Source organism: Eptatretus burgeri, chromosome 11 (genome assembly GCF_056783735.1).
Source record: "Eptatretus burgeri isolate ZD-2024b chromosome 11, Ebu_testis_v1, whole genome shotgun sequence".
NCBI lineage: Eukaryota > Metazoa > Chordata > Myxini > Myxiniformes > Myxinidae > Eptatretus > Eptatretus burgeri.
In genome coordinates this window covers 98,278,151-98,304,180 of record NC_140971.1, presented here as the reverse complement: position 1 = coordinate 98,304,180, position 26,030 = coordinate 98,278,151, and the positions used below count along the sequence as shown (strand labels likewise).

Below are 26,030 nucleotides of genomic sequence, written 5' to 3'. Positions count from 1 at the left end.
GGTGACAAAGCAGTTGATGCAGATGTCAATAGGGCTAAACTTGGTGCCTTTGTGTGGAGAGTCACAGGAACAGTGGGAATCGATGTACATGGAGTTTGTTCTTCTGCAGCAGTCGGATGAGTTGTATCGGACTTTATCTGTGTCGGCAGACTTGAGTCTGTCTAAACTGACTGTTTCAGAGTTCCCATTAAAATCAAGGATGAAGTACTTTTCCTTCCTGGTAATGACTCAGAAGGGGCCCCAGTCGGGAGGTTGCAGAGAAATTCTGACAGTGTTGTCACGTACAAAAACATGGGATCAAGATAAAATATCTTTGGGCAGATGTGTGGAACTCTCCTGACCTCTGGTGGGGATGTGATGTGATGTAACTCACTCATGATCCTTTACAGTCTGTCCACATAATTGCTCGGTTCCAAACTTGCATGAATGGTTGTCGGAGCAACAAATTGCCCAGGAAGGCGAAGTGTTGATCCAAAGACTAACTCGGCTGTGCTGCAATTCAGATCAGCTTTCACTGTAGCATAAATGCCCAAAAGCACTACCAGTGGGTTTTTCCATCCAGTGATGTTGATCATCTTGTGCTCTGAGTGAGGACTTAAGCTGGCGATGGAGCTGTTTGACAAGTCCGTTTACATCGGGGTGGTAAGAAGTAGTTCTGGTGTGTTTACTTCCAAGGAACTCTGTCAGCTTTTTGAAAGTGTCGACTCAAACTGTCATCCTCTGTCAGTCGTGACAACAGATGGTGCACCAAACACTGCAACCCATCCGGCAATGAAAGCTTTGGCTATGGTCTCCGCCACTATATCTGGTATTGGAATAGTTTCCGGACACCGAGTGAAACGGTCAATGCACGTGAGTAGATATTTGTTAAAACCAGATGGTGGAGAGGACCGGCTAAATCAATGTGCACGTGATCAAAACGGGCATCAGAAGATGCAAAGGAACTTGATGGTGTTAACATGTGATGATGTATTTTTTTTTTTTTCTCGTTGGCAATGGAAACAGGCTCTGATCCTTTACAGTCTCATTCACAACACAAACATGTGGTGCTGATCACTCTTTCACAACACAAACATGTGGTGCTGATCACTCTTTCACAACACAAACATGTGGTGCTGATCACTCATTCACAACACAAACATGTGGTGCTGATCACTCATTCACAACACAAACATGTGGTGCTGATCACTCATTCACAACACAAACATGTGGTGCTGATCACTCATTCACAACACAAACATGTGGTGCTGATCACTCACAACACAAACATGTGGTGCTGATCACTCATTCACAACACAAACATGTGGTGCTGATCACTCATTCACAACACAAACATGTGGTGCTGATCACTCATTCACAACACAAACATGTGGTGCTGATCACTCATTCACAACACAAACATGTGGTGCTGATCACTCACAACACAAACATGTGGTGCTGATCACTCATTCACAACACAAACATGTGGTGCTGATCACTCATTCACAACACAAACATGTGGTGCTGATCACTCATTCACAACACAAACATGTGGTGCTGATCACTCATTCACAACACAAACATGTGGTGCTGATCACTCGTTCACAACATAAACATGTGGTGCTGATCACTCGTTCACAACATAAACATGTGGTGCTGATCACTCGTTCACAACATAAACATGTGGTGCTGATCACTCGTTCACAACATAAACATGTGGTGCTGATCACTCATTCACAACACAAACATGTGGTGCTGATCACTCATTCACAACATAAACATGTGCTGCTGATCACTCATTCACAACATAAACATTTGGTGCTGATCACTCATTCACAACATAAACATTTGGTGCTGATCACTCATTCACAACATAAACATTTGGTGCTGATCACTCATTCACAACATAAACATGTGTTGCTGATCACTCATTCACAACACAAACATGTGGTGCTGATCACTCATTCACAACATAAACATGTGGTGCTGATCACTCATTCACAACATAAACATGTGGTGCTGATCACTCATTCACAACACAAACATGTGGTGCTGATCACTCATTCACAACATAAACATTTGGTGCTGATCACTCATTCACAACATAAACATTTGGTGCTGATCACTCATTCACAACATAAACATTTGGTGCTGATCACTCATTCACAACATAAACATGTGTTGCTGATCACTCATTCACAACACAAACATGTGGTGCTGATCACTCATTCACAACATAAACATGTGGTGCTGATCACTCATTCACAACACAAACATGTGCTGCTGATCACTCATTCACAACATAAACATTTGGTGCTGATCACTCATTCACAACATAAACATTTGGTGCTGATCACTCATTCACAACATAAACATTTGGTGCTGATCACTAATTCACAACATAAACATGTGCTGCTGATCACTCATTCACAACATAAACATGTGGTGCTGATCACTCATTCACAACATAAACATTTGGTGCTGATCACTCATTCACAACATAAACATTTGGTGCTGATCACTCATTCACAACACAATCACGTGGTGCTGATCACTCATTCACAACATAATCACGTGGTGCTGATCACTCATTCACAGCATAATCACGTGGTGCTGCCCTCAGGTGGGGAGGATTTGTGCAAAATATCTATCCGCATTACATTTTCCCAATGTCAACAGAGTGGACACAATTGAGGGTTGAGGACAAAAGTTAGAGTGAACTCCGAAGTGTGGGATGATGTCATTATGTCTGTCACCCTAAATTCGAAGTGAAGGCAGGTGTCATTTCCGCTCAAACATTGTCCGCATTCCATTTGTTTCAAAGTATGTAAATATTGTAAAATTGTAATAACCACATCATCATGTAAATTGTGAGAACAAAAACGATTTTTAATGACAAAATAATTCTTCATTGCTTTATCTGCAGGTATAACGATGTCATTGAAGTTTGTGGACTGAAGTCAGATTTGGAGATCCTCATACATGGAGATGAAACCGAAGTGAGTTAAATCGTACGATGGAATCTCTAAATTCAAAAATATCTTCACAAACTACAAATCAGGATTTTCATGGAAAATATGTCCTGCATATTCATGAGAAAATTCAGTGGTTTGTCATAATTAACCTAATTTCATTTACATATATATATATATATATATATATATATATATATATATATATATATATATATATATATATATACATAATGTATATGTGTGTTTGTGATTTGTGATTAGATCGGTGAGCGAGGCCTTAACCTCTCAGGAGGACAGAAGCAGAGAGTGAGCCTTGCTCGGGCCATCTATTCCAATCGAGACATCTACCTACTTGATGATCCACTGTCGGCACTGGACTCTCATGTGGGCAGCCATGTTTTCCAGCAGTGCATCCGCTCTGCTCTTCGTCACAAGACGGTATTGCTGGTCACGCACCAACTTCAGGTGAGCTGTCAAACCCACATCGGTAATATCCTGGAATGGCTTCATCAAAGCTGATAGAAGATGGCGATTCAAACTTTGACTGCACTTTTGCTTGGACTGTGAGGCTTGCATGTAAATTTCAAACAGAGTTCCATTACTTTTCAAGATATTCTCTATCGGCTCCAAACTCTCCCCGAATCCCAAAGTCGACATTTTCTGGAGTTTATTTTAACAAGACATTTCTTTCTTTCCTCCGTCGCATCATCGATCTTGCCCGATCAACTCTTCTGTTAAATCTTCCAAACCACAAAACAAAGGCCTCTGTTGAAGCAGTTACTGCTGAGGAACTTTCTTCTTTCAGCTTGGACGAGCAAACTTAGATATGCAGGAAGAGGCTACTTGTCTCATCACACCTCTTTCATCCACATCCATTCATCCATGTCTTATCCAATTACTTGATGTAATCTATCCCATATCCCATTGAAGCAGAAACGATTTATTTCCAGCTTTCTCCCTAATGTAATGAAACGGAAGACCAAGAAGGAACCCAAAGAAGTAGAGAGGAGAGATGGAGTCATCAGGAGGAACCCGGATAGGATTCGGGTTTTAGCCGCTACTCCACAACCTTCAAACCCATCCAGGTGCAGCAAAGTGGGCCTTACAGAAAAAAAAATTTCTGCGAGAAAATGAAAGAGAGGAATAGAGAGGAAAAGAGATGACAAGCCTGCTGATTCCACATGAGAGTGTGAGCTTTGTGGAATGTTTTTTTTTTTTCTGCTGGTAACCATAATCAAACTCAGACAAAGACATTAGAGGTGTCTAATCCTCTCAACACACTGCAGCCAGACCACCTCGTCCAACCCAACGCCGCAGTAAGGCAGCATTGGGCCGACCCCCCTCCCCCAATCCCACTCCTGCAATGGAATGTGGGTTGGGATCTCCCAACCCCTTCTCCCCCCCCACCCCTTCTCGACACACTGGCACCATTTTCGGTCTGGCCCAGACTGCCACTTCGGCCTTTAGGTAGTGAAGGTATTCAAGGACCTGGAGGATGGGGGGGGGGGTTCGGATCTATCGCATGCGCCGATTCCTGTTGGGTATGAAAATGTCCAAGCTGACTGGCGACCCACCCTGCAAGGTTCCTGGTGAAATTTGCCAGTGCTTCACTGAATCTGCACCCATCATCAAGGTGTAGTCCTTGGCACTGCATGTTGTCATTCAATCTCTAAGATCGTCTGGTGTCCCGGGAAAGTGAGTAACTGAACGACAGTACAGTTGTGGGTCAGACATATAAGCACATGAGTGTGGAGAGCCATCGGAGGAGCCTTACTCTGCCATGGCTCGCCACCCTCCACTGGCCTCCACCAGGAAGGTCCAGGCCAAGCACACCAAATCGATATCCCAAAGGGAGCCATAGGCAAGCAAAGCCCAAGCCAACCTGGTTTGGCAGCCAGCGGCGTGTCCAGCCTGTAATGGGGCATGAGCCCAAATCCACCAAGCTGATGAGGAGCATACAGGAGTAGGCCCCGGTGCCTGGCCCATGAGGCCAGACCAGGGTGTACCACCTGGAGCACTTCGGCGTTCTGTGGAACAGTCAGGGTGCCGTGTTGCGAGATCCCTTGGCTGCGGGCCAGAGTACCACCCAAAAGGGGAGGGCCTTACTGTGCTCCACGAAGCGGAGCCTAGTGCAGACCAACCCCTTGAGGGGAATGCTCAGGCCAAGCGGCCGAAGGACATCGTGCGACGATGCACCTCTATTACCGTCAAGGGCAGCCCTTGCTCTTGTAGTTCCGACCAGTCCAGTTTAGTTGCAAATCTGGGCTGTCGTACTCTACATGGGATGCCTGGCACGTTCTCCTGGACCTCCCAGAGCACCAAGAAAACTTTTGAGGAAGATCCTGTGGTGTACTGATCGGAGTGCTTGCCCACTGAGAAGCAGCTGTCCAAATGGGTGACCGCCTCCCCATCGGCTTGCTCTTCCGATATTGACCAGGAGGGGACCAGGTCGTCCATGCATATTCAGACCGCCTTAAGGGCTTGTGACCCATGACCATCTGGGTGCCCAAATACTTGTCTCGCAAATGTCATTGCGGACTTCGCCCACCAGAGGTGTATCAGATTGAGGATTGGCCAAGAGAGCGGGAGGCCCATGAGGATCCCCCACTTACTCAAGGCCTCTTCTCTGTCTGGCCACTGAACCATCTGTGGCCCCAAGTTGAGACACACAACCCGAACCATCCAATCTGGCAGTGCTACCAGCTGAGCTCTTGAAGAGTGAAGCACAGCCCAATGGGGATTTTTTAATACAAAGTCAAGGCTCGTGGAAGAGCTAAATCGAACACAGAACAGAACAGGACACAATATAATAAAATAAACAGGAGAGAGAGGGGGAAAACACCAACAGCAGAGTTGAAAGACAGAATGGAGGGAGACTTGGACAAATAAGGGAAGTGGGTTGGAAAGAGCAGGGGAAGGGGAGTATGTGTGGGGTGGACAAGATGGATACAAGCAAACTCTCAGGAAGGAAAATTTGAAAATGTGGAAAGGGGTGGGGGTTAATGAGGGTAGATAAGATGATGGTTTGGGATGGGGAATGATATGATAACCGACAGACTTTCAACCTACAGGATAATAGGTAACCTACAGACAAGCCAAAGGAAAATACAGAGTAACCTTCAAAAAAATCACCCTCCAAGGGTCACAACAAACATGTCCTCAAGTAAATACATCTCATCCCGACTACTATATGACCACAGATTTCTCTTCTCTAGCTCTACCCTCCAATAACTCACATCCCAACATACTCTTCACAACTGCCTGAAGTAAGCTATTGTTAAAACTCTTGAGGCCTGCTTTCATTCAACAAAATAGTTTCAGTAATAACAATGAATAATGTCTTTCCCAAAGTAATCTGTACAAAGAGTTAATTCAAATTCCCAATGTTTGTTTCAGTACCTCAAGTTTTGTGATGAGATCGTGGTGTTGGAAGATGGACAAATCGTGGAAAATGGACGGCATGAGGATCTCATGAATGTGAATGGGAAATATGCTGGCCTGATTAAGACTTTTCAAATGGATGCTGTAAGTTTATTGTCATGGGTGCAACTAAAGGTGGGCATATGTTGTTCAGCATTTTGTGCAGAGCATGTCTTTTGGCATGATCTTTTTTGAGGGGGTAAAAACACACACAACATCAACCACACAACCCCCCTTGGCGAGACCCCCACCAACAGCACTCCGTACACATGCACACAATCACCCATCAACGCTCAATCTATCTAAAAGTCCTGCCAACATCCCTACACCCCTCTATCTCCATAACTTCCAGGTACCTATCTAATTCCAATTTAAACTTATCCATTGGTAAGTTATTATTTTCACACGTCTTTCTACTTTTTCACGTTTCTCCTTCATCATTCTAATTCTTGCTTTTTCTTTTCTTTTGTCTATTTTTTTTTCTCTTTATTTCACTCTTTCTTTATCTATCTGCCTAAGGAGAAGTGAATTCTTGCAGAAAGTTTCCAATTATTAATTGGCCTTCTTCATGCTCGATTCATCCATCGTGGCAACTGGAAGTGCGGTACTTAGAAAATGTTAGCCATCCGAAGAAGCCCAGTGTAACTTGTGGCAAAACATATGCACTAAGTCGATTGCAAGATCACTTCGACATGCATTCTCCAGGACATGACTTCACAACTCCTCTTTGAATACGTACGATCATCATGACCAAATACTCGAATTACAAAAAGTATCGTTGTGCGGTCGGTAGCTGACAACTGAATGCAACCACTCCTGGCTACCGGTGCATGCGAGGGCCAAAACCAAGGATGGCCAAACTAAAGCTTATCCTCACAGGTCTCTCTCTAGTGGCTGCCGCAGGCCTGTGAATCAGCAGGGCTTATCCTGTGCCATTTGTCAGCGCAAGTTTCAATGATTTAACTGAATTGGAACGAGACCTCAAATTAACTCGACTGTTGGCTTTCTAAAATGGCAGCAGCACGAGATACTACAAGTCGTTCCCTTATAAAATAATGAATTAATTGCTGAAGGACACAACACACAAAACAATTCACACATAATGGAACCACAAGAAATCGACTCGTCTCCCCCGAGGTGCCATACACAAAACCTGTATCAACGATATGCCAGTCAGGAGGTTTAGTCTGTGCATGTCTGTGTTCTTCATGACAATGATTTTGCTTTAAGATCCGTATGCAACTTATTTGATGTATCTAGATCACCAAAAAAAAAATGATCATATCATATCATGAAGTCACGTTTCAAGCTTGAAAGCTATTATTATCATTTTTGTTGTTGACTCCGTTTCCGATTGAAAAAAAAAAATTAAAAATTGCTTCAACCACCAACAGAATGAAGATACAGAATCACAAATGTCCCAATGCAGCCATGACGAAGATGTTCCAAAATACAACAATCTCCAACTCGATGAAGTGACAACCGAAAACAAGCTGGAATTTGGTGTCGAAAGGATTGAGGACGGCGATCAAGCACAGCACAAAACGAATTCGAATGCAAACATCTTTCAAAGGAACAATTCCACCAAAGGCATACTTAATCCTGGTATGAAGGTAGTAACATCTACTTAATTTAATTATTTACTGTGAGAAGCATCCGCTCCCTATGGGAGCGGCCAGGGGTTGTGTTGTTATCCTTATTCAAATGTGAAATTCAAAGCACCTCACTGCACTGGAAAACGTGGGGACAGGAATACTACACTCTAAATAAAAGGGTGTGGACTTGTAATACCCTCTCTCACCTGGAGCGACGCTACATGACACTCATTGAGAAAAATAATTTGTGTTTTTTACACCACCACCCCTCCACCCTCACGCCCCCCCTCCCACTCTACTGACAACCAGCAAAGATAAAAACACCCCTATACATTAATTTGAGTCATACTGATCCGATGTAGCAAGTCTGGATGTAATCAGCCCCAAACTGTAGGAGGAGTAGCGTGACAAATAAACAAACACACAAACACACACTGGTCCATGAATTCTAGTAAGGATCACATTTCACAGCAGTGTGCAAAATCATAAATATTTTATTTTCTGATGTAATTTTCTTTTCGTCAAAGTCAAGTTGATTTGTAAATTGGTTTATTGTTATGAATCTTTGACGTTTGAAGAATAATTGGTACAACAACTGTCCTGTTTGTGTTTAGCCTGGAGAAGTGAGGAAGATAAAGCTGTTTTGAAGGAAGAGGGATCGAAAGATCCTCCAAACGGTATGATTTAAAAAGAAAAAAATCATTCTACTCATTTGGAAAGTCATTTACTTCGAGGTGATACCTTTTTTTTCATTATTAACCCATAATGTTTTGAAGATTCATTAGCCAACGATGAGTTAAAAAATAAAATTAAGGTTTATCCTCACCCATTGTATACCGTGCAGTCCTCGTCAGTACTACATCATACCTGCAAAGCAAGGACATGCTCATTTAAAATGTCAGTATTTGATATATATATACATATATACATACATATACATAAAGGCAGATAAAGCAATGAGATGAAGAATGTCAAGTAATAGAATTCCTGTATCTTAGCCACAGAGGAAGTTGGTCAAAAGGATGGCAATTCTTCCACACCGAAGGTGCAGCTGGTGAAGGACGAAGAAAAAGGAAGTAACTTTATGAAGTGGAAAACATGCCACCATTACATCAAGGCGGGTGGAGGTAAAAACAAACGTGTGTGTGTGTGTGTGTGTGTGTGTGTGTGTGTGTGTGTGTGTGTGTGTGTGTGTGTGTGTGTGTGTGTGTGTGTGTGTGTGTGTGTGTGTGTGTGTGTGTGAACATACTGGATATATTTTTAATATCATACAATATCAATTATTTTTGTTTTTTAGCTATTTTCATCATGTTTAGCATGCGGAAGAAGAAGTATGATTACAAAGCAGACACTAACGGGCTTTGCATTTCCAGATGCTTCCGAGTTAGCCTGTCCTCCGCGCTGCCGAAGACTGATGTTCCAATCACTTCTGTGTGTCTGTCTGTGTGTCTGTCCAGGCCGTAGCTTTTTTTACAATTTGAACTTTTGTCATCGAATTTTCAACAAAGCTTTATTATGACAATATGGAGAAGACAAATTAAGAATTTGGTCAAAAGGTCAAAGGTACCGTTTAGCATACGGAAGAAGAAGTTCAGAATCAAAATGGACGGACTTTGCATTTTCAGATTCTTTCTACTTTATTTTGGATTGCTTTATCCAAAACTGAAATAAACACATTGAAAGCAATGCCTTGCTTTTTTCTGGGCAAGCCTGTATATACGAGCAGATAACCAGGTTCCACTGGGCTGTTGTAAGGGAATTAGTTTTCAATAGAGTGGAATATTTAGGGAGTTTGACAGGAATGTCCTTTGATAGCATAATGGCAGGAACTCGTGGAAATTCCGCATCGTGTAAAATGTGACTTCAAGTCCTCAACCCCTTTCCTCCCATCCCAGCCTCAAGTCCTCAACTCCAAGTCTTCAAGCCCTCCTTGTAAACCCCAAGTCAACAAGCCACACTCCCAAGTCCTCAACCCCTCCCTATCCCCACCCAAAGGCTTCAATCCCCTCATGCCCTCCACAGTCCAAGCCTCAAAATTCCTGCCCCCCTCCCCCCCTCACCACAACCCCTAAAACCCCCTAGCCCCACCAAAAGTCCTCAACCCCCTCCACCCCCCACCCCCTCACCAAAGTCTCAACCTACCCCTCCCAAATCTGTCCCATCTTTTTGAACCCCAATCACCTGTCCTCCTCCCTCCATCCCCCTCATAAAAATGAAAGCACATTCTTAGATCAATCACATTCTTACATCAGATATATGCAGGTGGTGGATTACAAACAATGTAAACACCAAGGTAAATGAGGGATATCAGGTATATTGAAAGCGATGGCTTCCAAACAGGTTTGGCCCACATGCTAATTAAGCAAATAACATTCCAACATGCTTTGGGTAATGTCCAAAAATGCTGCACAGGCCTGGTCATCTATAATTAGTGCTCGCATGGCTGCAAGAGGAGACCTCAGTGACTTTGAAAGAGGGGTGATTGTTGGGGTGCGTTTGGCAGAAGCTTCAGTGACAATGACAGCTCAACTTGCTGATCTCTCATGAGCAATTGTGTCGAAGGTGATGTCGGCATGGAGCTCCGAGGGAAAGACACCATCAGCAAAGGGCAACATTGTGTGGAAACGCATACTCCAGGATCGTGATATCTGTGCATTAATTTGAAGTGCAAGGCAAACCAGGCGAGAAACAGCAGATTGATTAACTGTAAATTTCAACCGGGGCATGAGCAGCTAACAAGACATTGTCACCCTGTGAGCACGTTCTTTTGCACGACTCACATGTGCATGAAACTAAAGTGTATGCAAGAGTAAGGAGTCCCAGTTTCTCTTTTTAAGGGAATTCAAACTGGGTTTTTTTTTATGCCTCCGCTGACAAAGTTGCCCGAGGCATTGTGTTTTCGGGTTGTCCGTCCATCCCTACATCCGTACGTACATATGTCCATGCTAATTTTTTCTGTTTTCTATGTAACCGCTTATCCGATTGACACGAAATTTCCACCATATGTTTGACTACTCATGTAGAATGTTTTAATAATAATTATGATGACATGAGACATGTGGTGTGGCAGCCATGTTGGAAAAAGGGAAAAAGTTTGGACCTCTGTATCTCTGAAACCGCTCCATAGAAGAAATTGAAACTTTGCACATGTGAAGTACTCCCCCATGGGAAAGAAGTGATTTTTTTTGATGATGTCATTGCTTCATTATGGTGTCGTAATTACTTGTGTTGAATGCTTTATCCAATCAGTATACAATTTAGCCTCAGATGATCCTCTAAATTTTTCAAAGGGAAAACAATTGATGACATCATCGGTCTCGTGGTTTGGCAGTCATTTTCTTTTTTTTAACATAAAAACCTTCAAAAATCTTCCCGGAAATGGCTGAACAGATTGAGGTGAAACTTTGCAGGTATGATCGCCTATCCATGAGGACAAAAAGTTCTCCACCTATGACGTAATAGGTTACATGGTTTGGCAGATGATTTTTTTTTTTGAAGTTTTGAAGAATAAACTTTTAAAAATCTTGTTCTCCAGAATGGCTTGACAAGTCGAGAGGAAAGTTTACCGACATATTCTCCAAGCCTCGGGGATACCAGGGTGTTCACAAGTAATTAATAGGTCACATGGTCTGGCAGCCATATTGGATTGAACAAGGATCGAAAAAAAATTATTTCTCTTGAACCGCTTCATCAATCGACGTGAAACTTCACAATTATAATTTAGTAGTGATGAGGAATGTTGTAAATTTAAACCTGATTGGATGCATGGTCTGGCAGCCAGAATTATTTAATATTTTGATCTGGGTTCAGGGATTTAAATTTAACTTGGTACAAGTTTGTAAAATGATGTAATAATGTGGGTGGAGGCATATGTGGTGATTTCGCAACATCGAAGAGTGCCATTCTAGTTTGTTTTTTTTGGATACCTTGTCAAGGCTCGGGTGAGAGCTAACACACAACGCACATCATGGGGGATATGAGACAAGAGGGGAGGGAGTGGGAAGGACAAAACAGTGGGGAACAGAGTCATTAGGAGATCTGTGGAAGGGAGAGGGATGGGACGGGGAACATGGGGAATAGAAGATGGACATTACAGGGACTTTCAGGAAGGAAAGCAGGGAATTTGAAGGAGGTACGCTTGGCTGGATTATCGGGGGTAGAAACTATCAAGGATTTGGATGGGGGATAAGATGGTGGTGATGAACAGCTGTTTTGAAGGCCTGGAGGGAAGAATGGGAATGAATAGAGTGAGGGAGTTTATTCCAAAGGTGTGAAGAAAGAGGAATGAAAGAGTGAATGAAAGAGCAGTGATTCGTGATTTTGGTAGTTTTACCAGAAGGAGGTTGTTGGTGGACCTTGAGCGCCCTGCGGAAATGTGGTAGGGACAAATCGCAGAGAGAGCAGGGGGGCGAGGCTTGAGAGGAGACGGTTGAAGACAGAAAGACCACCGACAAACCTGCGGTGAATGAGTGAGAGGCCCAAAGACTCAGCCTCATTGCGGGAGATGCCAATGATCTGAAATGCCTTGGTTTCTACAGCGTGAAGCCGAGAAAGGTGGGAAGCAGGAGCACCAGCCCAGAGGGGAGAGCAGTACTCCATCAGGCTGCGGACAAAAGCTTTGTAAGTGGTCAGGAGCTCAGGTGGGCTGAGGAAGAACTTTGCACGATGGAGGATTCCCAGTCGGTGACTGGCTTTGGAGGCGAGGTTTGAAGATTTTGAAGAGTTTGAAGTTTTACTATGATTTTCCTTTGACAGCATAATAGTCATTAATTGTTAAAACTGCTAAGGTTTCTCGGTGAAATAAATTGAAGGAAAGATAATTATACGTTGACAGAATTGACTGAATAGTTTGGGGATATAGATATATATATATAAAGACATATATATATAGATAAATATATAAATATAAATATATATACATATATATATATATTTTTACTTCCGGTATATGTGCAAACCAATGCCGAATACAAAATGACCTTTTCAAGAAGATCATAATAGATGTCATAGGAAAGGTTTTTATGATAATGCTGTGTATGACATGGCAGTATGGTTCCTTTCCAAAACCAACTGATATCTACTTTGTCTTGATGGTGCAGGTTACTTCATACTCTTGCTGGTTTTCCTGTCATACTTTCTTGCCACTGGTTGTCTTATTTTCAGTAGCTGGTGGCTCAGTGCCTGGCTGGAAAACGGTGATGGGGTGAGGATCATCCACTCTCACACGCAGCTATAAGGACAAATTCAATCCCACACCGATGATAATGAGCACATTATACCTCTTGCCTTTGATGTCTGCATTCTCCGTTTCTACCAGTGACATAATCTGGTTCGTGCCATGCTTGCTTGTCAACTTAATTTGTATTTATTGCTGCTTGCAGAAAAACTGTACTTTGCCTCCAAATGAGACGTGCAAATTAGGAAGCATAACTGAGAATCCGAACATACACATGTACCAGGCAGTGTATGGAGCTACAGCCATTGGCATGTTGTTGTTCAGCTCAATCAAGGCCTTTGTGTATGGATGGGCCACCTTGCGGGCATCCTCCCACCTCCACGACACCGTCTTTTATAAGGTACGATCAAATTTCTTCCATGTTGTTACGTCCATTATTCCTTGTAGCAGAAAAAAATGAACACGTTTGTGCCTAAAATGGGGCGACATCACGCAACTGGTAATTGGCAACCATCCACTGAATAGCTTTTGAACTAGCACATGGTGAGGTCAAGACATGTCAATTTTTCAGAACATACTTAGACCTCAAAAGTAGGAAGGAACCTCACACATCCCTTTCCCTCCTTTATAACCCACAAACATGAGTCACAAGCAAATAAGAGGAAGCATAGGGGCAATGCTAAATGTGATGAGGCATGCACTCACGCATCGTCCTCCATTACGTACCATATCGTTTGTCTTTTCATACCATTTACCATCTGGTACTTCAATTTCCATAAGATCTTCACAAATCATATCTCACCATATTAGTCGATGATAAATGGGGTTTCTGGGATGCTCATTCAAATGAATGGGGAAAAATGGAAAAACCTTCTGACCCAAGCCCCAAAAGCTCAAAATAGGAGACTCATTTTCTTCCCACCGAACCCCTTCCCTCCCATACAAGCAAATGTAAAATTGAGACGATGAAAGATTAAAGCTTATGATTAAAGCACTAAAATTACTGATTAAAGCACTTCTTCCCTTTCCTATTTTCATTCCACTCAAAGAGAGAACCAACGAATATTTGTCCATGTTCTGCTTTAGGGAATAACTTAATTTTCTTGCAACATTTATTTCCATCGAGTATATGTACAAAGAATAACTTGGAACTTGGTTCTTGGTTTAAGTGTCTTTGTTGAGCAGAAATGAAATGATAAACTTCTCTTAATGCTCTTATTTGACCACCTCCTGAGCCACATATCATTTTGAGATTGTAGTAAATTGTTTTTTCCATTGTTCAATTGATAACCATCAAAGTTTTCAGTCCATTCAAGGATATTAATTTTTTTTCTTTACATCCGCCAACTTATTTGTAATTAAATTTATCCGATTATTTGTTTTATCTACTTTTACCCTGGTTATTTCTTCAATAAGACTTATTTGGTATTTCTCACATTCTTATTTGGTATTTATCTCCCAGCAGATAAATATTGTCTCAAGTTCCTTTGATGTAAAACCACTTTCTTTATCTTTTAATGTAGTAACGAGTTTTTCTGAAGATTTACCTTTTATATTAAATGACTGTTGGTAATCACTTTACCATTCTTTTCTCGGACTTTCTTTATCGGAGGCAAAGGGTAGGTCTTAATGTTTATTATGAAGTTATTCAGGGTATTTTTAATCAACCTCAAAATAATATCCAACTTCAGCCTCATCCAATTCTTTTTGAGAGGAGATAACAATATCAAGTAAAACTTTTTCATAATGTTTTTCTTCAACCCATTTAAGTTCCCCATAAGGTAGAGATTGAGACATGGCCCACCTATACAAATTGTTCGCATCATAATACATCAGGTAAGAGTTGTCCTCATTCTAATTATAATCAGGAGATATTTGTTATTTGCTTTAGCATATCTCTTAGAACATACTTAAGATATTCCTCCTCTTTTAGCCTTCTCCATCATTAAAAGCATCTATATCACTGATTAATTCCAAATTATGTTTTGTCATTTTTAACATAGCACTCCAAGCCAAATATAGTGAGCGGGGCTTTGTAATAGTGAGCGGGGTCTAATCCATAATAATTTTTATTATGACAGACTGTTCTTAAAGTTTCAAACACATCAGCCAAAAACAAGTCATCAGTTTTAAGATACAAATTGTGATATTCTCCAAGATTCTTTAAATTAAACTTCTCCCAAAACTTTTTAGCTTGTGTATAATCTCTATCAGAAATATGAGTTTTATTCAACTTGCTGTAGAAACTTTCCCTTGAAGGAAGTTGTGTTTCCTTAAACCTCTCAAATGAATCCATATAGTCATACGGACATATTCCCTTTTGTGATAAGAGATCAATCTCTTCTTGATTTGAGAAATGTGATTTCAGATTTGGAAAGTTTTTCATATTTTGATGCTAAGTTAGATAATGGACTTGCCATAAACTTGAATGTGTCAAGAAATCTGATATGGGTTATGGGGGATTTATGAATTGGTTTTGTGAATGAGATATATTTGTGATCTGTGTTAGATATGTTCTAAATATCTCCAGATGTCTTTGAAAGTTCATTTATAAATAGATGTGTGTCATAGTGAACGTTATTGTGAAGAAAGACAGGAATAAAGTGTGGGGGCGTGTAATTAAGATAACAATGGGAATGAGCTGGACCTCTATATTTTCAAGTAAGATGACAATGATCCCTAACTTTGACCTCTCCCTCAATTTTCTCCTCACAAATATGAGTATATGAGTATATCCTCAAAATATGAAGACAACTTTTACCTACTGTTCTTTTTAAATTCCTTTTTCTCTCCCTTTGTTAATGACATTGGTTTATAGGTTTTAACCATTATTTCTCTTCGTCTTGTATAGTCTTTTTTCCAATCGTCTTACAAACTCCTCTGGGGCATCGTCTCCTCTATAAAGTTTTCACTTGTTGTATTCATCACCAACAGATGATTTGATATAATAACAGAAACCACAAGGAGTAAGTTTTTGATATTTATTTGTGTATGATTTATTTGGATTTGGAGAAACAGTATCTATCTTTTCAAGGATACTTTCAAAACCAGCATATATCACAAACGGATGTTTTATAGATTTGTTAAAATCTTTTCATGATATGTTTGAACCTGCTTTTGGTAAATATATTATGGTTGATTTATGATTACTTCAATATTTCAAATGTTGATCTTATTGTTCTTTTGTATGAAAGGAGTTGAGACATCTCTAACAAGAATGTGTTTTACATTTTCTACTTGTATAGTTGTGATTTGGTTAATCTTGATAAATTTTTGATGAAAGCATCAAGTGATTTTCTCCTTTTAAGTAAAGTAGAGAAGGTCAATGTGTGTTTCATCATTTTTATAGTTTGATATTTTTAATATCTGAACTTTCTTTGTATCTGTTAATCCATATTTTTTATTAACAGATAGATTACACTGGTCAACAACAAATTTGTTGTCTGCATTTTTTTAAGCTGATTTAGGACGAATCTGATGCGCTGAATCCAAAAATCACATTAGTTTTGTTCAATCAGGTCAAGTTTTTGAGATATGGCCACATGTCGTTTTTTACATTTTTGTTCACATGTACGCATGTGTGGAGCATTTTAGAAGAAGTTGGTGGGGGTAAAATGTCATGTCAAATAATTGTTTTGATTGGAAATAATTATTTTAATGACAAGAAGTATTCAGGTACGATAGTTCTGGGTGATTATGTCGAAAAGGGATCAGTTTGAAGTCATAAAACCTCAAAATCTTCCAAAAATTGGTGAGGCAAAGCATAAAGTTCGTGGATCAAAACTAAAGTTAATGGGGCAGGTTTTGTAATAATGTGATACAAAAAAGTTGTATTTTTTTAATATACCGAACTCTGAAGAATGTACAATACCTACACAGAGACAGAATACTCTTCCCACCGCTGCACATCAAGCTCGGCTTAATCAAGCAGTTCACCAAGGCTCTGGACAAAGATGGTGACTGCTTCACTTACTTGTGCCAGGCTTTTCCAGGATTGACCATGGAGAAGTTGAAAGCTGGCATCTTTGATGGTCCTCAGATCCGTCAGCTCATCAGAGATCCAGAGTTCAAAAACTCAATGAACGAAGTGGAACTGGAAGCGTGGAAGACATTTGTTTTGGTAGTGAAGAACTTTCTTGGCAACAATAAGGCCAGAAACTACGCAGAACTTGTCAACAACATGCTGACTGCTTTCAGAAACCTGGGCTGCAACATTAGCATCAAGATGCACTACCTATTTTCACATATGAACCGGTTTCCTGAGAACCTGGGTTCAATGAGTGATGAGCAGGGGGAGAGATTCCATCAGGACATGAAGGAGATGGAGACCAGGTATCAGGGTCGCTGGGATGCAGTCATGATGGCTGACTACTGTTGGAATCTGAAGAGAGACCTCCCTGCCGCTGAACATTCCAGGAGTTCGAAGAAACGGAAGTTCAAGCCCTGAAGTTTGAACAGTGGTGACGCAACATGCAATTTACTTGTACTTACCTTTATCAATGCCCACCATTCAGATGACAGTAATCGATGTTTCTATCATGTAATCAATAAATGTTGTTGGCAAAACATTTTTTTTTCTTAAAAACACGTTTAGGATGATATGTGTTGACAAAAATCAGCTGATAATGCCACAAAAATGTAATTGATTTTGTCACAAGATCTGATTTTTTCAAATCAACTTAGCACAAAAACCTGACCTGATGGAGAGAAACGGATGCCATTTCCTGATTCAGCAGTGCCAGAATACCCTAATTCACTTGTAGAAATTTAGACAACATTCAGAAAGTAAAAAATTGTTGACCAGTGTTATTCATTTTCTCAAATTTAGGAATATCTCTCATTGACATTGGAAACTTTAAATCTTTAACATTTAATGTATTCTTGTATTTCTTGTAATGTTCAACCCTTTCAGGTTTCCATTGTGAGGGATGTAAGTGAGCAAGAACAGACCATAGAAAACATTTTATTATCTTTGTTTTGAATATTACCAACCACTTTCTAAAGTTTTATCTCTTTTGGTAAATCAATATAAGGAGAAGCTTGAAGAGGATCTGATTTTGAGATGTGTATATCTAAAAAGATTATTTTTGTAATAGCAAATCCACTACCTACTACAATGTTATCAACATCTTGTTCTTTTCTGTGGAGTTCATCGTAAACATCACATTTTACAAAATCTTGAAATGATGAGATAAAGTGAGGGTTTGTTCTCAAATCGGGAGTAGTTTCATCACCTTCTCTTACCATATTCAATTTTACTCCCATATAAAACTAAAAGTTTTCATTTCACTTAATGTGTATTTAATTATAGTTTCAATACTTTGTTTAATCATATCAACAGCTTCAATAGTCTGGTGTTGGCTTAGTGGTTAGGGTGGGGGCTTGGGATCCTAGGGTCCTGAGTTCAAGCCCCATTGGCTGCTGAATTAAAAAATACACCAGGAGGTTGACTCAGCCCGTCATCCTTCTGAGGTCGGCAAAATGAGCACCAGTGTACTGATAAGGGGGACACTGCATCAGCGGCATAGCCGCGTCCCAACCAATGATGTAACCAGCAGCCACAGGCAGCACTCGAAACAGAGAGAACAGCTTCAATGATTGAAGATGTTCCAGGGTCTTAAAAGCAAAACAATCTTATTTTTATATGTCCTTTAAATGCCCCATCGGTGTTTTTAATGTAGAATTTAGTGGCACCTTCCCTTTCTTCATTCTTCTTGTGTTTGCATGATTGAAGGTGTTTATTATAATTTTTTAAAGAATATCATTATCACATCTATCACAATGTTTTGTTTCTTGGTCAAGTGGAGATATTTGTCTGAAAAGATTGAATGTGTGTTTGTTGGTTTGAAGGTGTTTTTTTATAATATATATATATATATATATATATATATATATATATATATATATATATATATATATATATATATATATATATATATATATATCCTGGTGTTTGCGTAGTGGTTTGGGGAGCGACTTGGGATCCAAAAGGTCCTGAGTTCAAGCCCCGTTGGCCACTTGAATTAATACACACCAGGAGGTTGACTCAGCCTGTCATCTTCCGTGGTCGGCGAAGTGAGTACCAGTGCACTGGGCCCGGTGTATACCCCGGTTAGAATAGGTGTACCATATCCCTGTGTCGTAAGAGGCGACCAGGGTTGCGTCAGGAAGGGCATCCGGCGTAAAACCTGTGCCAAATCATTATGTGGATCATAACGGATGATCCGCTGTGGTGGCGCCTAACGGGAGCAGCCGAAAGAAGAAGAAGATGTATATATTGTTGCGAATTCGCGCCCGCTGGTGTGCGATCGGCCTCTCGACTCGAATGGTGGCCGCCTCGCCCACCGGAACGGACAATTCTGTCGTGACCCTCTCGGAACAACGCCGGGAGCTAGTCACGGGTGGGGGTTTAACCCCACCTTGACCGTGCCAATTGCCCACCTATGCAGGATAGGGTTGCTCGCCAAATTCGATCTACCTAAGTACCTGCGCGGATGGTCGACCGGGCGATCGTACCTCGCCGCAGGCCGACTCCGGACACGAATTGCTTGCGGTCCGTTCCGTGCTATCGGGATAACCGAGCGGTGTTATCGTCGGCCTCGACGGTTCCGATTAATTATCGGGCGTATTAAGCCCACTACGAACCCTTTACGTGAAGCAGGATGGAGGGTCAATAAAGAAAAGACGAAGCGAAACGGGAAAACGGTTCACACAATGCACATTTCTTACGCGACACACGGAAAGTACACATATACAGCCAAACAGTCAAAATGCAACTATATCAGTAAAACAAAAGAAGCAATGACACAGAGTTACTACCGACTACGTGCACACACGGCAACACTTATGCAGTTCTACTTTACAGACGGCGCCAACACACATTTACTCAAAAGCAAAGGAAAGAAGCCACCCTCATAGACAAGGGGGCAGATGGGCCTGTAGGCCAATATGTGCGCGGGACCTGAAGGAGTGGCCAGGTCTGCGAGACCAGGTGGGTCATACCCGCGTCCTCGTGACGCGTTGGCGGACGAGCCGCAGATGTAGCCGCATGGCTGTGCCCTGACTCCGTGCTCCTTCGCGGGTTTCGTTGGCACGACGTTTGGAGTGGGGTGGGAACGGGGCCCCCTTTGTTGCACTATCTCAGCGCGGGGGAAAGGGGGAATTGTTTATGCCCTGGGGGAGGGAGAATGGCTGGCTGGCTTGGGTCCCGCGACGAGCGATCTCCCACCGCGACCTCGTCGCTGACCGCCGTCCTTCTCGCCTCGGACCCGAGCTCCTTGGCCTCTTCCCACAACTATCCTCAGCCAACTGCAGAACCCAACTCGATGCCTTCGCCACCCGACTCCACTCTCTGCAACACTCTGCCCTCCAACCAAAAACTGACTCTCTCACCAAAACTGACTCTGCCACGATTTGCCTGGTCCTCGCCGTTTTATAGGCCGGCAGTAGAAACAATATGCAAATATCCGGATCAGAATGACCTCGGGGACGGAGCCTCGCTTGCCAATTGGACGGAGGAAAAGTGGGCGTGAACCTCCCCGGATCCTAAAATTTGCATATATGGATTTCACACAGACGCGCCTGGAGGCGGGGCCAAGCCGCTCCGTGCTTGCTGATTGGACGGATCAGAAGTGGGAGTGTAGCATTCTTGATCTGAATTCTCCCTCGGAAAGGCCGCTATTTGCACTCGTGGCTCAGTGCGTATCTTGAACGAGCCCAAGACAGCCCGACGCTCATTGTTCACAGGTGATGCGGGAATGGCCGTAGAAGGAGAGAGGTGAGGGTGGTGGAGGGTTTATCGGTGGTGGTTTGATGGTTATGGCGGTTGAGACGTGGTTGGTTCAAAATAAAGATAGAACAGAAAAACGGCTATCTCAAAGCATCGCAGCCCGAATGAATCACATAAATTCCCTCTAAACAACGGGTTTGGGGCTAACTACACATGTACTTAGAGTTATCTCACCTACGGGACCTGAATGGTGGTTTTCGAATTTCCACAGCCGTACCAATATATATATATATATATATATATATATATATATATATATATATATATATATATATATATATATATATATATATATATATATATATATATATATTCATGATTACAAACGTCATAGTACGTTGTATTCACCATATTTACATAACAAAACTTTGCTTATTTTTTTCTTTTCTTTTTATTTTCTTAATATTTTCTTAATATTTTCTTGATGAAAATTTCGTTTATTTTATAGGTGAATCTGTGCTTAAAACCATTTTATCCTCCAACTTTTTTCACTTAATAAATACAATGTATCAAGACACAAAAGACAAGTTTCAATCAATCTCTTCATTTGTAAAAGGTACTGAGAAATATGTCGAGGATGTAAAATTGAATAAAGAAAAATATAACAACTCTTGGATAAAAACAATTATGGTGAATAATGAGTTCTTCAATTTCAATAGAATATGATGATGAAGGATTATTTTAATTCTCCGAAATGTTCTAATTCTTCCTCCGTCATTTGACTAAAATCTTTTAACATTTGAAGTATTTTTTAGTATATCCTATTGTGGGAACTGTGGAAGCATCTATAATTTTTTTCTTGGGAAGTTTTTAAAAGTGGTTTAAAAAATTTCTCTAATTTTCTTTCAAATGCTTCTTCACCAGTTAGTTTCTGTCTGCGTTTCTTCTTTATGTCCTCCTGTTGTTTTACAACTTTTGAAACCAATTCTTGATGTTCCTTAAATCATCTTGTTCTTTCTTTCACATCCATTTATTTATTGGAAAATATCACTCACTGAATTATAAAAGTCAACAGGGAAATTTTCTTTCTCTTCATCATTCAAGTAGATGTGTTCAAATAAATCATTTTCTTTAAATATTTCATCAAATTCTTTCTTAAGATTAATACGAGTTGTAATTTCTTCTTCACTAATACTTGTATCTCTGCTTTTCATACGTTTGCGTTGAGTTCCTTCATCAACATCAAAACCGAATGATAAAATCTTAACTCCATTACCACTCAGATGTTTAATAATTTGTCTCATTCCTTCTGGATTAGTTTTTAATATCCCAAGACCACCAGATTTTAGTTTCTTTAACTCACTCTTACAATGTGAATATTTTGTTGTACCAAGAGAAACCTCCTCAAATATTTGACCTTCATTCCTCAATCGTATATGTTCCTCTACTGAAATATAGTAATAATCTTCACCTTAGACTTCTCCTGGTCGCATTGCTCTGGTTGTTGTAGATACAATACGAATCACATGGTGGTTTTTTAGAAAATTTACAATATCTTCATTTGTTCTATTCAAGAACCTTGATTTATAAAAGTTTTTTTCCAGAAGCAGATTTACCCACAAGATTTATAATAATAGTTGCCATTGATATATGTAATTGTTTATAAAATATATCCCTTAATATCTCATCTTGTTTCACAACAATATATTTATATGTTTCAGTCGTGTGCTTTATATTATCACCAAATTCCTTTTTACTTCATAATGTAGAACAATTGTCTCTCCAAAAATTGTTTATATCTATTGAATTTAACTTGAATAAAATAAAAGTACAAGCATTGTTTCTTATTGAGTGACGAGGGAGTTGAAAGTATGATTGACAAAGATAAATACAATTACAAGAAGAATGTCTCCCTCTTGTGAAGTAGCGATCCATTACCGTTTGGTTTCTCTCATTAACACAATCATCAAAGATAACGAGGCTCTTTTTTGATTTATCCAAATCTTTGGGAGAAGGTACATCATCTGCATTATCACTAAGAATACAAGTTATCGGCTTTGATTTCTTTTTATATCTCTGTGTATCACAAAATAGTTGTATTATATCTTCAATGTTGTAATCATTTCGTTTGTTTTGAAGTTTATATAAACCAATTATATCTTCTTTTTGAAGACCAGCATTAAAACCTCATGAGAGTAGTTGATACTCAGGTTGAAAACTTGACTTTGTGAAAATTATTAAATTATCATAATCTAAAAAGTTGGGAGTAAGGAGCATCTTTAAAAGTAAGCAGGTTTTTCCACATCCACTTGAACCAACGATGAGACATCTTAATGAATTTGGAAGATTTTTATGGTTGTTAAATTCTATTTTATTTTCCCAAATGGGTAAAAAATCATTCATTTATATATTTGGAAAACAGGTTATTTAATTTTTTTATTGGCTTTTTTAGAAACTCTGTTTTATCCTAAGTTCAGGTTTAATTTCAAGATAATCCATTATTTTAATTATACAATATCTTGTGTTGATATATCCCTGAAAGTGACAATCGTTAATAATATAAATCATCGATCCACAAAACATGACCGTCATTTGTTGTCTCTTCTCTTGTAAGAAAAGGTGTATTTTCACCCTCATACTTTACATTCATTTCTCGAATCAATCTTGGAAAGTAATTCATTTTTGGTGTAAATCTCAAAGAATTATATCCCTTTTTATATTTTTATTATCATTAATTAGAAGATAATCACAGAATATACATTGTTTATAGGCTTTTGACTCTGTGTTTAATCCCCGTCTTTCACATGCAGGACAATTCTCAAATTTGTCATGTGGAGCATCAGGAAATTCAAGAGGCTCAACTTCTCGTAAACTATTCATATTTATAAAATAATACTTTACTTCAAATAAAATTCATCTTCGGTATCATCTTCGGAACTTTCATTGGTGCCTTCACAATCATCTATAAAACTACTTTCATAACTATCGTTTGAACACAAACTCTCGTTATCATAACTGTCTTCTGTTCCAACAGAGATACTATCATCACTCTCATAATCTTCAAAGTCTTCAGTTGAATAACGACTCTTATTTAATCAGTAGAAAAAACATTACCATCGATATCTATATACTTTTTTTTCATTAACAGATTCAACGACAACATTTTTTTATATTAAAGGTAATTTTAAAATAGTCCTAAACTACTATTGAACGAAATGTCATTTCACCTGATATATTAACATCCTTTATTTCATCAGGATTTACATCTTTTGGGTTGGTGAAAAAAATATAAATTTCTCCTTGCATATTACAGATGGTCTTATGTTTTCTTTCTAAAGCTTCAGTTTATTTATTGGAAAATATCACTCACTGAATTATAAAGGTCAAGTAGCGATAAATAAGGTTTTTATTTTTTCATACTTTTTCTTGTTTCATTGCTTTTTCTAGTTTTGAATATATTGCCAGAAGGAGAGGAGAAATTTTGTTCTAGCTACTTTAATTGATGTACAAAATACGAAAAGCCCTTCCACTGATGGAAATTGAAGAACTCATATTATTCACCATAATTGTTTTTATCCAATGGTTGTGATATTTATCTTTATTCAATTTTACATCCTCGACATATTTCTCAGTTTCTTTTACAAGTGAAGAGATTGATTAAAACTTGTTTTTTGTGTCTTGATACATTGTATTTATTAAGTGAAAAAGTTGGAGGATAAAATTGTTTTAAGCACAGATTCACCTATAAATTAAACGGAATTTTCATGAAGAAAATTTTATTTTCAGCAAAGTTTTGTTATATAAATATGGTAAATACATACTGCGACGTTTGTAATCATGAATATATATATATATATATATATATATATATATATATATATATATATATATATATATATATATATATATATATATATATATATATATATATATATATATATATATATATATATATATATATATACACACACACAGTAAGTCCTCGCTTTTCACAAGCGTTGCGTTCCTGGAAAACCTTAAGATAAGCGAAACTGTGTTAAACAAAACATATTTTCCCATAGAAACCAATGTGTTAAAGGGGGGATGTGTTTTTGGCTCGGAATTTTTTGGACATAAACACAAATAAACAAAACACACTCCTCGAGTCGTGGAGATTTACCCCGAGGCTGGAGGAACGGAGTTGATTGCGGTGGACAAATCACACTTGCGGAGTGGCAGAATCGTCCCCCTCTTCACTTGACACTGTGCTGTCACTTTCTTCACCAGCAGGAACGGTCTCTTGGCAGCTGGTTGCAGGAGCATCCTGGATAGTGGATGGAGTTGGTGCTGCATCTTTTGGCTTGAAAAATGCATGGAGAGTGGGCTGGATGGCTTTCTTTTTCTTTGCTGCAGAACGTTCCTTGCAGCAACAAAGGGCATCATAAACAACACAGCTAAAATCAGTGCTCCTTTCAAGATTTGGATCTTGCTCGATAACAAATTCTGTGGCACTTTCAAACGAGCTGAGGATTTGGCTGAGGTTTTTCATGGTGAGATGCTCGGATGAAGGTGTCACAGCATCTTCTTCTTCCTCAAGAGCCCACTGCTGTTCCAACTCCATAAGATCTTCATTGCTTAAGGGTTCTGCATGAGACTCCAGTAAGTCATCCACGTCCTCTTCGTCAACCTCTTCAAACCAACCTCCTGCGCCAGGTCTACAATTTGACTTGTAATCAACGGAACATCAGCAAACCCAGTGAAATTGTGGACACACTCGGGCCACACTTTCTTTCACACAGCGTTCATTGTGGAGGCACTCGCCTCCGCCCATGAATCCTCAATGTTTTCCAAAGCCATTTTTATGTTGTATGTTCGCCAAAACTCCTTGATTGATAGCTTGTCCTTATCAGTTTTTTATAAGCTGCAGCATGGTATGCTTAACATAATAGGCTTTAAAAGCAGCAATAACTCCCTGATCCATAGGCTGTAAAAGTGAGGTAGTATTTGGTGGTAAAAATACTACCTGCACGTTTTCACACCAGTCTTCCATTTGCTGAGGATGGGCAGGAGCATTGTCTACAAGTAGCAAAGATTTGTTGTCAATGTTGTTCTCCTTGGAGATACTTCTCAACATGATTGGAGAAGTAATTGATCACGTAATCGTGGGTCAATGCCCT

The 26,030-nt window shown here is 39.8% G+C and overlaps 1 protein-coding gene across 11 annotated transcripts in view; it reads left to right on the top strand.

The window, feature by feature from the left end:
• Positions 1–26,030, top strand: part of ABCC12 (ATP binding cassette subfamily C member 12) — a 192,921-nt gene that overhangs the window by 120,644 nt on the left and 46,247 nt on the right. For 10 of the 11 annotated variants that reach the window (XM_085847594.1, XM_085847599.1, XM_085847593.1 and 7 more), the window contains 8 exons: positions 2,906–2,978; positions 3,216–3,419; positions 6,351–6,479; positions 7,769–7,979; positions 8,584–8,646; positions 8,968–9,096; positions 13,069–13,172; positions 13,351–13,545. In XM_085847594.1, coding sequence (XP_085703720.1) covers positions 2,906–2,978; positions 3,216–3,419; positions 6,351–6,479; positions 7,769–7,979; positions 8,584–8,646; positions 8,968–9,096; positions 13,069–13,172; positions 13,351–13,545 — 1,108 coding nt within the window. The remainder of the gene's footprint in view (positions 1–2,905; positions 2,979–3,215; positions 3,420–6,350; positions 6,480–7,768; positions 7,980–8,583; positions 8,647–8,967; positions 9,097–13,068; positions 13,173–13,350; positions 13,546–26,030) is intronic. The other variant, XM_085847597.1, reaches the window with a different exon arrangement.